Consider the following 12986-nt stretch of genomic DNA (forward strand, 5'->3'; position numbering starts at 1 on the left):
ATGTGTTCTGAACTTCTTCTGTTAGACACTCTAATCCCTTCAGCACTGGCCTCTCTTCTCCAAGCTGTCTGCACATTGGCCCAGAGCCACAAGGTGGCAGGATAAGCCTCATCATTTCTCATCCAAACCGAATGAAGCCATAGGCTTTTAAGTGCATGCTCACTCTGCCCATACCTCTCAGACTCATGCTGGGAGATATTTAGAGCAAATATTATCCAGATTAGTTTTACCTTGAGTAACTTGTTTCCTTCTACCACCCACCCATCAGTTCTACTCTCCTTTCAGTGCTAACTCAAGGACATTCCAAGGTTATACTTTGGAGTACCCCTGGAGCATCTGGGATTTCATCCTGCATTTCAAAACCTTTTCATGTCCTACTCAATGATCTGTTTACATAAAACATCTGTTAATTTTGCCATTTTAATGGCTATATAGCTTCTTTAATATGAATGTCTTGGTATTACAATAGCTTGTATTGTAATCAGTCCGAGATTCTTTTTCTTTTAGTCTAAAATGAACTGTAGCTCAAAATCTGTTCTTCCATGAAGCCATATCTCTCCAGGACTTCCCTGTAGCTCAAACGGTAAAGAATCTGTCTGCAATGCAGGAAACCAGGGTTCAATACCTGGGTTGGGAAGATCCTCTGGAGAAGGGAATGGCAATCCACTCCAGTATTCTTGCCTGGAGAATCTCATGGACACTCAAGGAGCTAGGTGGGCTACAGTCCATGGGGTTGCAAAGAGTTGGACACGACTGAGCAACTAACACACGTGTGTACACACACACACACACACACACACACACACATTCATACATGCACACATCTCTCCAAGTCGTGGGAAAGTCAGCCTTTCTGAGAAAGTTTTTGTTTTCCTCAGAAGTTTCAACACATTTCTCAACTCCAAGGTTAGAAACTATGTTTTTCTATTATTCTTCAAGTGTTCTTGCATTTTTCTCTTTCCTTTCACTTCTACCCTTCTCTGTGTTAACTTCTAAAAACTGCTGGCATGGAAAGAGGCTCTGTGACATCTCTGGTGAGCTCATTGTCTTCTATTGTGCTTAATTTTATAGGTATCTGGCCCCAGACAGTAAAACTCCGAGAGTACTATAACCATGTAAACTTAGTGTACCAGAATAATTCTGACCTCATCCATTGCCAAGTAAGACAAATTATTTTAGTGCAATGGCAAAACAAAACAAAAATAAACAAGCAAAAAAACCTCCCTGAACATTCTTTCAGGACTCAGGAGGCATTAATTATAATAACTGCTGCTGCTGCTGCTAAGTTGCTTCAGTCGTGTCCGACTCTGTGCGACCCCATAGACAGCAGCCCACCAGGCTCCTCCATCCCTGGGATTCTCCAGGCAAGAACACTGGAGTGGGTTGCCATTTCCTTCTCCAATGCATGAAAGTGAAAAGTGAAAGTAAAGTCATTGAGTCATGTCCAACTCTCAGCGACCCCATGTACTGCAGCCTTCCAGGCTCCTCCAGCCATGGGATTTTCCAGGCAAGAGTACTGGAGTGGGTTGCCATTGCCTTCTCCAATTATAATAACTAAGAACTCCTAAATAAAATTAGATCCTGACTGGGTTTCTGAATTTGGCTGCTGGGTAGAAACTAGGACCTAAAACCAATTAGAATGAAATGGCACACCTGAAGTGAAGCCAACTTTCCCAGATACTCTATTTAGGTAAGAATAGGTTTGGAAGCATCACAGGCCTGATTACGGGTCAGGTCTCTTTAAGCGGTACTGGTCAAGACCCTTGGAGCCTCCCCTTTCACCCTGTCTTTTCTGGGGGTAATGTATGTGGCTCTGAAATCTTTTATGTTCCCTTCTGTAATCTAGAAGGAGGGAGAGAATATGCTTACCGCATATCCTGTGTCATTTAGTAACTGGTCTTACAGCAATAATTTACCATCTTTTGAAATTAGATTTGGTTTTTACCACTCTGCTATTATCCTTCCCTGATCCCTCCAAATACGTTGTAACAAACTGTGTGTGTGTACTTTCCTTTTCAGAGTATCTATTGCACCTACCTTTGAGGTAACTCTTTGTATTTTAGGTTTTCTTAAATTGGAGGGATGAATCCCTAAGTCAGAATAAGTTGGACACACAAAGTTTGATTGTGGTAATTGCTCAGGCATAGTGAATGAAGGCAGACATCTTTTATTTTTTTAAGATTTATTTTTTTACCAGCAGTTTTAGGTTAAAATTAAGATGATATACAGAGATTTCCCATATAGCCCCTGCTCCCACATGTGTACAGATTACTCTGCTAACAACTTTTCCCACTAGAGTGGTACATTTGTTACAATTGATGAACCCATAGTAACACGTAACCACCCAAAGTCCATAGTTATCAAGGGTTCATTCTTGGTGGTGTACTTCTATATGTTTAGATATGTACAATGCCATATATACGCTTTCCAGGTGGTGCCAGAGGTACATAACCCACCTGCCAATGCAGGAAACTTGACGTGAGTTCGGTCTCTGGGTTGGGAAGATCCCTGGAGGAGGGCATGGAAACCCACTCCAGTATTCTTGCCTGGAGAATTCCGGTGGACAGAGGAGCTTGGAGGGCTATAGTCCATAGGGTTACACAGAATTGGACATGACTGAAGCAACTTAGCATGCACACGCAATGACATATATCCATCACTATGGTATTGTACTATTTTCACTGGCCAAATGCCCTCTGTGTTCCACCTACTCATCCCTTCAACTACCATCCCCACTCCCTACCCCCAAACTCCTGGCAACCACTGATGTTTTACTGTATACATTGTAGACTTTTCAGTTCGGCTTATTTCATTTAGTAACACACATTTAACTTTCCTTCCTATCTTTTCATGGCTTGATGGCTCCTTTCTTTTTAATGCCATATAATATACCATTATCTGGATGTACAATGGTTTATTTTGTGATTTCAAGGACATTTTGGTTGCTTTCAAGCTTTGTCAATTTTGAATAAAAATGCTAAAAACATCTGTGTGCAGGTTTTTGTGGGCAAAAGTTTCAGCTCTTTTGTGTAATTACTGAGGAGCACACTTGCTGGGTTGTATGTTAAGAGTGTGTTTAGTTTTGTAACAAGATTCCAATTCTTTCCAAAGTGGCTGAACCATGTTTCATTCATACTTGCAACGAATTAGAGTTCTTGTTGTTCCACATTCTTGTCAGCATTTGGTGTTGTCAGTGTTCCAAATTTTGGACATTCTATTAGGTGTGTAGTGGTATCTCATAGTTCTTTTAATTTGCAGTTCCCTGATGACATATCATGTAGAGCATCTCTTTTTATACAATTCTTACATTTTAAATTAAAGTATAATTGATTTTTAATATTAGTTTCATGTGTTAGCCTAGTGATTAAGTTTTTTGAATCACTACATTTCAAAAATATTTAATATTATAAATGAAATTGATTTATAAGGCAAATTTATTTATAATATTATATTAGTTTCATGTGTTAACATAAAGATACAATTTTTACAGATTGTGCTTTATTAAAAATTATCAGCTAATGGCTATAGTTCCCTGTGCTATATATACAGTATATCCTTGTCCTTATCTATTTTATACATATTAGTTTGTATCTCTTAATCCCATATCCCAAACCTGACCTTCTGCCTTCCCTTTCCTTACTGTTAACCACTGGATCTGTGAATCTGTTTCTGTTTTGCCATATACAGTTTTATTATTTTTCAGTTTCACCTATAATTGATGTCATGTAGTATTTGTTTTTCTCTAACTTATTTCATTAAGCATGATATTCTTTGGGTCCATCCATTTTGCTATAAATGACAGAATTTCATTCTTTTTTTATGGCTGAGTAAATTCCATTGTGTTTAATATATCTTCTTCTTCCATTCACCTGTTGATAGTCTCAACAGACTCATTAAAAACATTTGACAGAATTCAATATCCATTTATGGTAAAAATTCTCAACCAAGTGGTATAAAGGAAGCATACCTCAACATAATAATCCATATATGTCAAACCCACAGCTAACATCATACTCAACAGTGAAAAGCTGAAAGATTTTCCTCTCTGATGAGAAATAAAACAAGGATACCTACTCTCACCACTAATTCAATATAGCACAGGAAATCCTAGCCAGAGTGACTGAGCAAGGAAAAAAATAGTCACCCAAATCAGAAAGAAAGAAGGAAACTATCACTATTTGCAGATGATATGATGCTATAAGAAAACAACCCTGAAGACTTCACCAAAAAACAGTTAGAACTAACAAAGGAATTCAGTAAGTCACGGGATAAAAGATCAATATACAGAAATCTGTGGTATTTCCCTCTACTAATAGCGAAGTATCTGAAAGAGAAATTAAGAAAATAATCCTGTTTACCATTGCATCAAAAAGCACTAATGTTTAAATAAAGTTATTTGTCTGTTTCCTTGAAGTGAAGACAAATGCTACACTCTGGCAAGGTGAACTCCTTCGAACTCAGATCTTTTGTGTCTCAGTGGAAAATCACCAGCTTACAGTATTAATTCCCTAGTCGATCTATGATCTCTATTACGTGTGTATTATTAGTTGCTTCAACATAGTAATGCAAAGTAGACTTCTATCTTCTTTTTAGAAACCAAGTTATGTATAGAGGGACTGATAGGTTTAGATATAACAAATTGTACTTACTTGATAGCAACTTTGGGGGCTTCCCAGGTGGAGCAGTAGTAAAGAATCCACCTGCCAAATGCAGGAGACACCAGAGACATGGGTTCGATCCCTGGGTCAGGAGGAAATGACAACCCACTCTAATATTCTTGCCTGAAAAATTCCATGAACAGAGGAGGCTGGTGAGCTACAGTTCATGAAGTCACGAAGAGTGGACACAACTGAGTGAGCACACAACTTCAAAGTTGAATTCACTTGTTAAAACACATTTTTTCTTAAATAAGACTACTGTATTTTGTGGTGAGTGGTAGTAAGGTGATAATTGGCCCTCATTACAGTAGCTTCTTAATAAAACAATGAATTTGGAGACAAATATATCACTTGTCTTTTTTTTTAGGCTTAGTGTTTATTTGTTTTTTAATTGGAGTACAGTTGCTTACAATGTTGTATTAGTTTCTGCTGTATAATGAAGTGCATCAGCCACATGTATATATATATTCCCTGCCTCCTGGACCTCTCTCCCACCTCACCCCTCACCCTTCCCATCTAGATCAACACAGAACACTGAGCTGAGCTTCCCACACTATACACTGGGTTCTCACCACCCATCTATTTTACACATGACTTATCAAGGTGAGTTACATTTGAGGGATAAAATTTAGCTCTCATTTGTATTTTATTAACATGTTGTCCAGTCCCAAGACTTTCATTAGGGCAGCCTTCATCTTCTTGTTCCTGAGGCTATATATTAGAGGATTGCATAAAGGTGTTATCACAGAATAAAATAAGGTAATGAATTTTTGCATTTTCACTGGGTGTCCTGATCCAGGACTAACATACATCACCATAACAGAGCCAAAAAACAGAATTACCACAGCCAGATGAGAAGCACAAGTGGAGAAAGCCTTGCGTTTGCTGGCTGCTGAGGGCATCCTTAACACAGCCAGAATCACCAGTGCATAGGAGCAAAGGATGAAGAGAAACGTACCGATCATGAAAATAACATTAAAAGTAGAGTAAATGAGTTGTGTGGTGTTGTCTTCAGAACAAGACAGCATCATCAATGGGACAGGATCACATATAAAATGGTCGATGATATTTGGGTTGCAAAAGGGCAACCGTGAAATGAGAACAACTGGGGTTACGAAGAGAATGAACCCACCAGACCACCCAAAGATCACAAGGCCAGTGTAGAGCTCTTTAGTCATGATGCGTGGGTAATGCAAAGGACAGCAGATGGCAAGATACCTGTCAAAGGCCATGATGCAAAGGTAGAAGCCCTCATCACACCCGAAAGAGAAGAAGAAGTAGAACTGTGCAAAACAACTCATGAAGGAGATGGACTTGCTTGAGGACAGGAAGTCGGCCAACATATTAGGGACGGTTGTGGTGACATAACATATTTCCAGGAAAGAGAAATTCCCCAAGAAGATGTACATGGGGGTGTGAAGGCGCTGATCCCACCGCACAGCACAGACAATGGCTGTGTTCCCCATCAGGGTCAGGATATAGGCGGCTGAGAAGAGTCCGAAGTAGAGGAGCTGCATTTCTGGGCTTGAGGGAAAGCCCAGGAGGATAAAGTGGGTAACAGAGTGGGTGGTTTCTCTGCTGGACACATTCATTAGTCTGGAAGATATGGAGATGACAGTGGTCTGTGCTTTAATGGAGTGTGCTGATTCTTCCTGAAAAAAAACAAATTCTTTACCTTTCATTTCATAAAATTATAAACAAATTTTTAGCAACAAAACTGTGGCTTTCATGGCTCAGTACTGAACATACATTACTTTAAAAATTCACAATAAGAGGGAAAACATGAAATGGATAAAAATTTTTACTTTTCTAAGAACGTTTAACTAGATACTGGGAATGTATGTAATTCTGATAAATTACCTATGTTAATGTGTTCTTTCACCTGTTTACCTATACTAATGATATTACATTTCTGTGCATAAGAAGTTTTTCTAATGTGCCTGTGTTTGGTATCCATGGTCAACTTAGATTCTATATATAAGTGATATCACATAGCGTTTGTATTTCTCTGACTGATTTCACTAAGCAGAATGTTCTCTAGGTCCATTCACATTGTTGCAAATGGCAGATATGGAAGCAAGTGTTCATCAACAGAACAATGGATAAAGAAGATGTAGTATACACACATATGTATATATATACCACATACATTATTGTATCAGTAATATTCCATTGTAATAGAATATTACTCAGCCACAAAAATATCTATTAGCATGTTCATTATATCAGGTAGGCTTTTAAGTGCTGGAGAAACAGCTGTGGACATGACAGATCTTGAGCTCATGGAGCTTATAATCAAGAGATTACCATAAACTTTAAATACATTTTTTGCAAAATTTTGACATGTTTCCCACTATTGGAAATATTTTTGCATTTTACAAAAAATACTTAATAAGTCAAGGAATCTTTTTCAAGGTGGGAATCCAAGACTTTGAGTCAGGGAGATCCTTGATATATTTCTGTGTAGAAAGGTATTATCTGGATTCCTAAGTCAGACCACATAGATGACTGACTCTTATTTGATGATTGAGACGGCACCTAAATTAGAAGGACTATTTATAGATCCTCATTGCCCTTTGGATTGTATAAATATGTATGTATAAATGTATATACAATTACACATATAATTGTATAAATATGAAATTAAGGCAGCTAAATATGTGACAGTGCTATCTAAAATAGTCTGTTAATACTTTTAAAGAAAGAACTCACTATTTACACAAGGCTTTTAGGAAACACATCTTCTAATAACTTGTTTGAAAGATATTCATGTATTTGAATGGATTATCTCTCTTTTAGAAATTTCTGCATCCTTTTTACTCAGGATCCTAGTATCAGCCTCCTCTATCAATTTATTTCACGTACAGGAAAGTCATTGACAAAGGATTAATTTTACCTGTGGCAGATTCATTTTGATATATGGCAAAACCAATACAATATTGTAAAGTTAAATAAAATAAAATTAAAAAAAATCATTACTGATACTTACCCTTTTGTTTTGGAATATTTCCTGAGGATAATAATTGTCCAGTGACAGATTTAGAATAAATCTTGTATGTACAGCAAAAACTCATACATGCGAAAAATTGTTACTTCAAAGAGAATTAATCCATATTAAACCAGGGCTCATTAATCTAATGGAAGTGAGAAAGAATATATGAGCTTGGAAAAGAATATATCTCTGAGATGAAATATTTGCCTTATTTCCTCTACCACCAACAACAGAAATCATCCAAATAAATTCTTCTCCAGCAATTTATGAGTTAATATGAAAAACAACAACTGCATCTTCATTTGAAATCTTAAGCTTCTTTGCTTATATCTCTTATTCACCCTTTGGAGAGAGAAAGAAGTGAGATTTAGAACTTAAGCTTCTAGGATTTAAGGAAACAAGAAGGAACATATACTAGTTTTTTTTTTTTTTCTTTTGTGTGTGTGTGTGGGGGTGGTTAGCGTTTTGTCCTAATGAAATATTTAGTTTTCTCAAAGAAGAAAATGCTTCCCAGTAAATTATTTTTGCAAACTATGGAGCACATGTGGCTCACATGATATGGTTTCCACTCACTTCTTGGCTGAATGCTGAGAAGAGGTTCAGGGATGGAAGATTAGATATTACTCCATGGAGCAAAAGGCATGTGAGGGACTTCCAAAAAACTGGATGATCCAGTTTGTAGTCTTTTAAGGGTTGCAAAGGGTGAATCCTATAAGATATTTCTTCTTGAGTTTCAAGGCACATGTTTGTGGTTAAGACAAATGCATGGATGAAGGAAATATATATGCATACTTCCTCGCATCATAATCTTTGGGGATTTGGGGTTTTCTCTCTCAATGATCTATTAGATTTGTTTAAAAGAGGAGATAATTTTGAATTTTCACTTGTATATAATCAAACATCAAGTCCTAGTATTCTCCAAAGAATAGTGAAGATGTGGAAATAGATTTTATTTATTTATTTTTATTCTCTAGTATCCATATATAGTTGAAGTTTCCTGGGGAATAATTAAGTAATAATTGGAATTGTCATAATAGCTACAATAGGAAGCTTTACCACTGGGTTCCTGATACCAACTTTGAAGAAGAAGAAACCATTCTTCTTGTCCATCAAATATCTGTTTTTGCATAGCTTGTTAGAGACATTTAAGCTGCATTTTTTTAGAGTAAAAAGAGTTGACAACTCAAACTCATAGAAGTATTGGATTGGCCAAAAATTTTTTTTCAGGTTTTTCTGTAAGGTGTTATGGAAAAATTCGATGAACTTCTTGGCCAAAGTGAGAGAATGGTGATTGCTGGGAACTCTGGAGGATGAAGGAAATGGGTAAAGGTTGGTCAAAGGGTGCAAACTTCCAGCTATAACATGAATAAATTCAAGTGTACAGCATGGTGGCTATAGTTAAACTATATTACATACTTGAAAGTTGCTAAGGAAGTAGATCTTACATCTACTAATGTAGTATATTAATTAATTTTCATAAGTTGAACTCTCCTTGCATTCATGGGATAAATTCTGCTTAGTCATGTGTATAAGCCTTTTAATATGCTACTGAATTCAGTTTTCCAGTATTTGTTGAGAATTTTGTGTCTATATTCATGAGGATATTGGTCTGTAGTTTTCTTATCTTGTCATATCTTTTACTGGCTTTGGTATTTGGATATGACTAGACTTTTGAATGAATTAAAAAAATGTTTATTCCAATGTCAGCATTAAAAGTTTGGCAATTCTGTTGATATTTTCTATATTTTTTCTTTACAAATCACTTATGATTCTTAACACTTTTTTCTCCTTTTTCTTTAAAGCCAAATGAAATGCTCTAAACAATTTATAATTATTAATTCACATTAATCCTATAAACTATTGTTAGTAGTTTCAGAATCAATAATATCATTTATTTGAATCTGTTAAAGACAATCTCAGGCACATTGTGGTATGGCTTGAAATTCAAGAGGAAAATTAGGAAAAATTCCTGGATATAGATAGAGAGGCCTGGAAGAATATGGGAAAAGCCAGACACAACTATTAAGGAAGCTAAGCTTGTTGAAATACACAAATCCTGCCACTTCCCCATACACAGGGCTGATACAACTCTGAGAAAATTGCCTTAGGAAGACAGTTTCAAAAGCCTGAGACTCACGGGACTAAATCTCTCTGAAAATACCTCTTCTAGTGCACTCTCATCCCAGAAATAATATCATTGGCATTTTTTGCACATAAAAATTTTAATTATTTTACTTTTCATACCAATTGTAGGTATTTGCTCTTTGACTTGTTACTAGACATTTAAACTATGTCAGAAAATTATGTGACTAATTTATAAAATAAAAGTAAGAAAAATAGTCTAATATGAAAATATAAAGCAGAGCGACTGAACTGAACTGAATACTGGTAAAATATTCTATCACATATACATACTAAGAACTTCCCAAGTGATGCTAGTGGTAAAGAATCTGACTGCCAAAGCAGGAGACATAGGAGATTTGTGTTTGATCCCTTGGTGGGGAAGGTCCCCTTGAGGAGGACGTGACAATCCACTCCAGTATTCTGGCCTGGAGAATCCCCATGGACAGAGGAACTTGGCAGGCTATAGTCCACAGGGTTACAAAGAGTCGGACATGACTGAAGCAACTCAGCATGCATGTGTACATACTATAGTGGTCTTAACAATTTATTTATTGGTGCATATGTAATTTATTGACAGTTTCAGATATTCTCCAGGGATGACTTCGTATGAGAAAGCTTGAGGAACTGAGATACAGAAGAGAAAATGTAGATGATAGAAAAGAGAACTGGTTTGAGGAAAGAGCACAAAACCAAGAAGAGGAAATTTTGGTAATAGTTGGGGTACTTATGTGATTAGCCTATAACACTGATGTTCTTAAGGGGACACTGATGATGTCCCCAAGACTACACATGCAGCAATTGTGTCTTAAGTGAGCTCTAGGTAGCAAGTAAAATTTCTAAGAACAGTTATAGGAAATACAAGACATAACAAGTTGTGTATTTGTGTGTTTTACGTAGGTTTTATTTTGTTCTTGAAGTATCAGGTATGCATTTAGCACACTGGTTTTGAACCAGTTTTAGTTTTGGAGATAGAGTCTATTATAGAAATTCTTTCCAGATTTTGCTGCAGAAGGTTTATCAGTGGCTACTTCAGCCAGAAATGTATAAACTCTGGATCAAAGCCCTAGTTTGTTGGCTCAGCTTCAGTTCCAGAAATTTCCCCCATTTCATTCTGAGGGAAGAATTCAGTTCAGTTCAGTTGCTCAGTCATGCCTGACTCTTTGTGACCTCTTAGATTGCAGAATGCCAGGCTTTCCTGTTCATCACAAACTCCCGGAGCTTGCTTAAACTCATATCCACTGAGTCAGTGATGCCATCCAACCATCTCATCCTCTGTCGTCCCTTCTCCTCCTGCCTTCAATCTTTCCCAGCATTAGGGTCTTTTCCAATGAGTTGACTCCTCATACCAGGTGGCCAAAGTACTGGAGCTTCAGCTTCAACATCAATCCTTTCAATGAATATTCAGGACTGATTCCCTTTAGAATGGACTTGTTTGATCTCCTTGCAGTCCAAGGGACTCTCAAGAATCTTCTCCAACATGACAGTTCAGAAGCATCAATTCTTCTGCACTCACCTTTCTTTATAGTCCAACTCTCACATCCATATATGACTGCTGGAAAAACCGTAGCTTAGATTACTGCTACTGCTAAGTCACTTCAGTCATGTCTGACTCTTGCGACCCCAGAGATGGCAGCCCACCAGGCTCCCCCATCCCTGGGATTCTCCAAGCAAGAACACTGGAGTGGGTTGCCATTTCCTTCTCCAATGCATGAAAGTGAAAAAGTGAAAGTGAAGTCGCTCAGTCGTGTCCGACTCTTAGCGACCCCATGGACTGCAGCCATGGAATTTTCCAGGCAAGAGTACTGGAGTGGGTTGCCATTGCCTTCTCCTTAGCTTAGATTAGACAGGCCTTTGTTGGCAAAGTAACGTCTTTGCTTTTTAATATGTTGTCTAGGACTGCAAGGAGATCCAACAGTCTATTCTAAAGGAGATCAGCCCTGGGTGTTCTTTGGAAGGAATGACGCTAAGGCTGAAACTCCAGTACTTTGGCCACCTCATGTAAAGAGTTGACTCATTGGAAAAGACTCTGATGCTGGGAGGGATTGGGGGCAGGAGGAAAAGGGGACAACAGAGGATGAGATGGCTGGATGGCATCACCGACTCGATGGACCTGAGTTTGAGTGAACTCTGGCAGATAGTGATGGACAGGGAGGCCTGGCTTGCTGCAATTCATGGTGTTGCAAAGAGTTGGACACGACTGAGTGATTGAACTGAACTGAACTGAACCGAAGTTTGTCATAGGTTTTCTTCCAAGGAGCAAGCGTCTTTTGATTTCATGGCTACAGTTACCTTCTGCAGTGATTTTGGAGCCAAAGAAAACAAAGTCTGTCACTGTTTCCATTGTTTCCCTATCTATTTGCCATGAAGTGATGGGACTGGATGCCATGATCTTAGTTTTTTGAATGTTGAATTTCAAGCCAGCCTTTTTCACTCTCCTCTTTCACTTTCATGAAGAGGCTCTTTAGTTCCTCTTCACTTTCTGCCAGAAGAGTGGTGTCATCTGCATATCTGAGGTTACTGGTATTTCTTCAGGCAATCTTGATTTCAACTTATGCTTCATCCAGCCCAATATTTCATATGATGTACTCTGCATATAAATTAAATAAGCAGGGTGACAATATACAGCCTTGACGTACTCCTTTCCCAATTTTGAATCAGTCCTTTGTTCCATGTTCGGTTCTAACAGTTGCTTCTTGACCTGCATACAGGTTTCTCAGGAGGCAGGTAAGGTGGTCTGGTATTTCTATCTCTTGAAGAATTTTCCATAGTTTGCTGTGATCCACACAGTCAAAGGCTTTTGAGTAGTCGATGAAGCAGAAGTAGACATTGTTCTGGAATTCTCTTGCTTTTTCTATGATCCAATGGATGTTGTCAATTTGGACATAAAAAATAAGCCTTTTTTAACTTTATCAAGTTGAGAGTTTTGAATTAACTTTAAAAAGACTTTGGTAAGAAAAATTAACAGCAAGCTTATCATAATAAATTTGTAAAACACTCCAGGAAGCAGAACAAAATCTATAATTTTGTTAAAAGATGGCAGCTATAAAATTTTCTATAAAATTCCTTCATTTAATTTCTTAATTACAAAATATGTTTGGAAACAATTATGTAAGTCCACTCTATTTTGGAATAAAAGTTTAGATTTAGCATTATATTGTTAACATATCTAAATGATATACTATAATTTAACTGTGTTATAATTCACTTTTTCT

General features: G+C 37.4%; 1 protein-coding gene across 1 annotated transcript; it reads right to left on the reverse strand.

Annotated features, from left to right (window-relative positions):
* Positions 1-5293: 5293 nt before the first annotated feature.
* On the reverse strand, positions 5294-6319 carry LOC133255188 (olfactory receptor 11G2-like). Its single transcript, XM_061429738.1, has one exon. It carries the CDS (start codon positions 6248-6250, stop codon positions 5294-5296), a length of 957 nt encoding a protein of 318 aa, XP_061285722.1. The 5' UTR covers positions 6251-6319.
* Between the last annotated feature and the right edge of the window lie 6667 nt (positions 6320-12986).

Source organism: Bos javanicus, chromosome 10 (genome assembly GCF_032452875.1).
Source record: "Bos javanicus breed banteng chromosome 10, ARS-OSU_banteng_1.0, whole genome shotgun sequence".
NCBI lineage: Eukaryota > Metazoa > Chordata > Mammalia > Artiodactyla > Bovidae > Bos > Bos javanicus.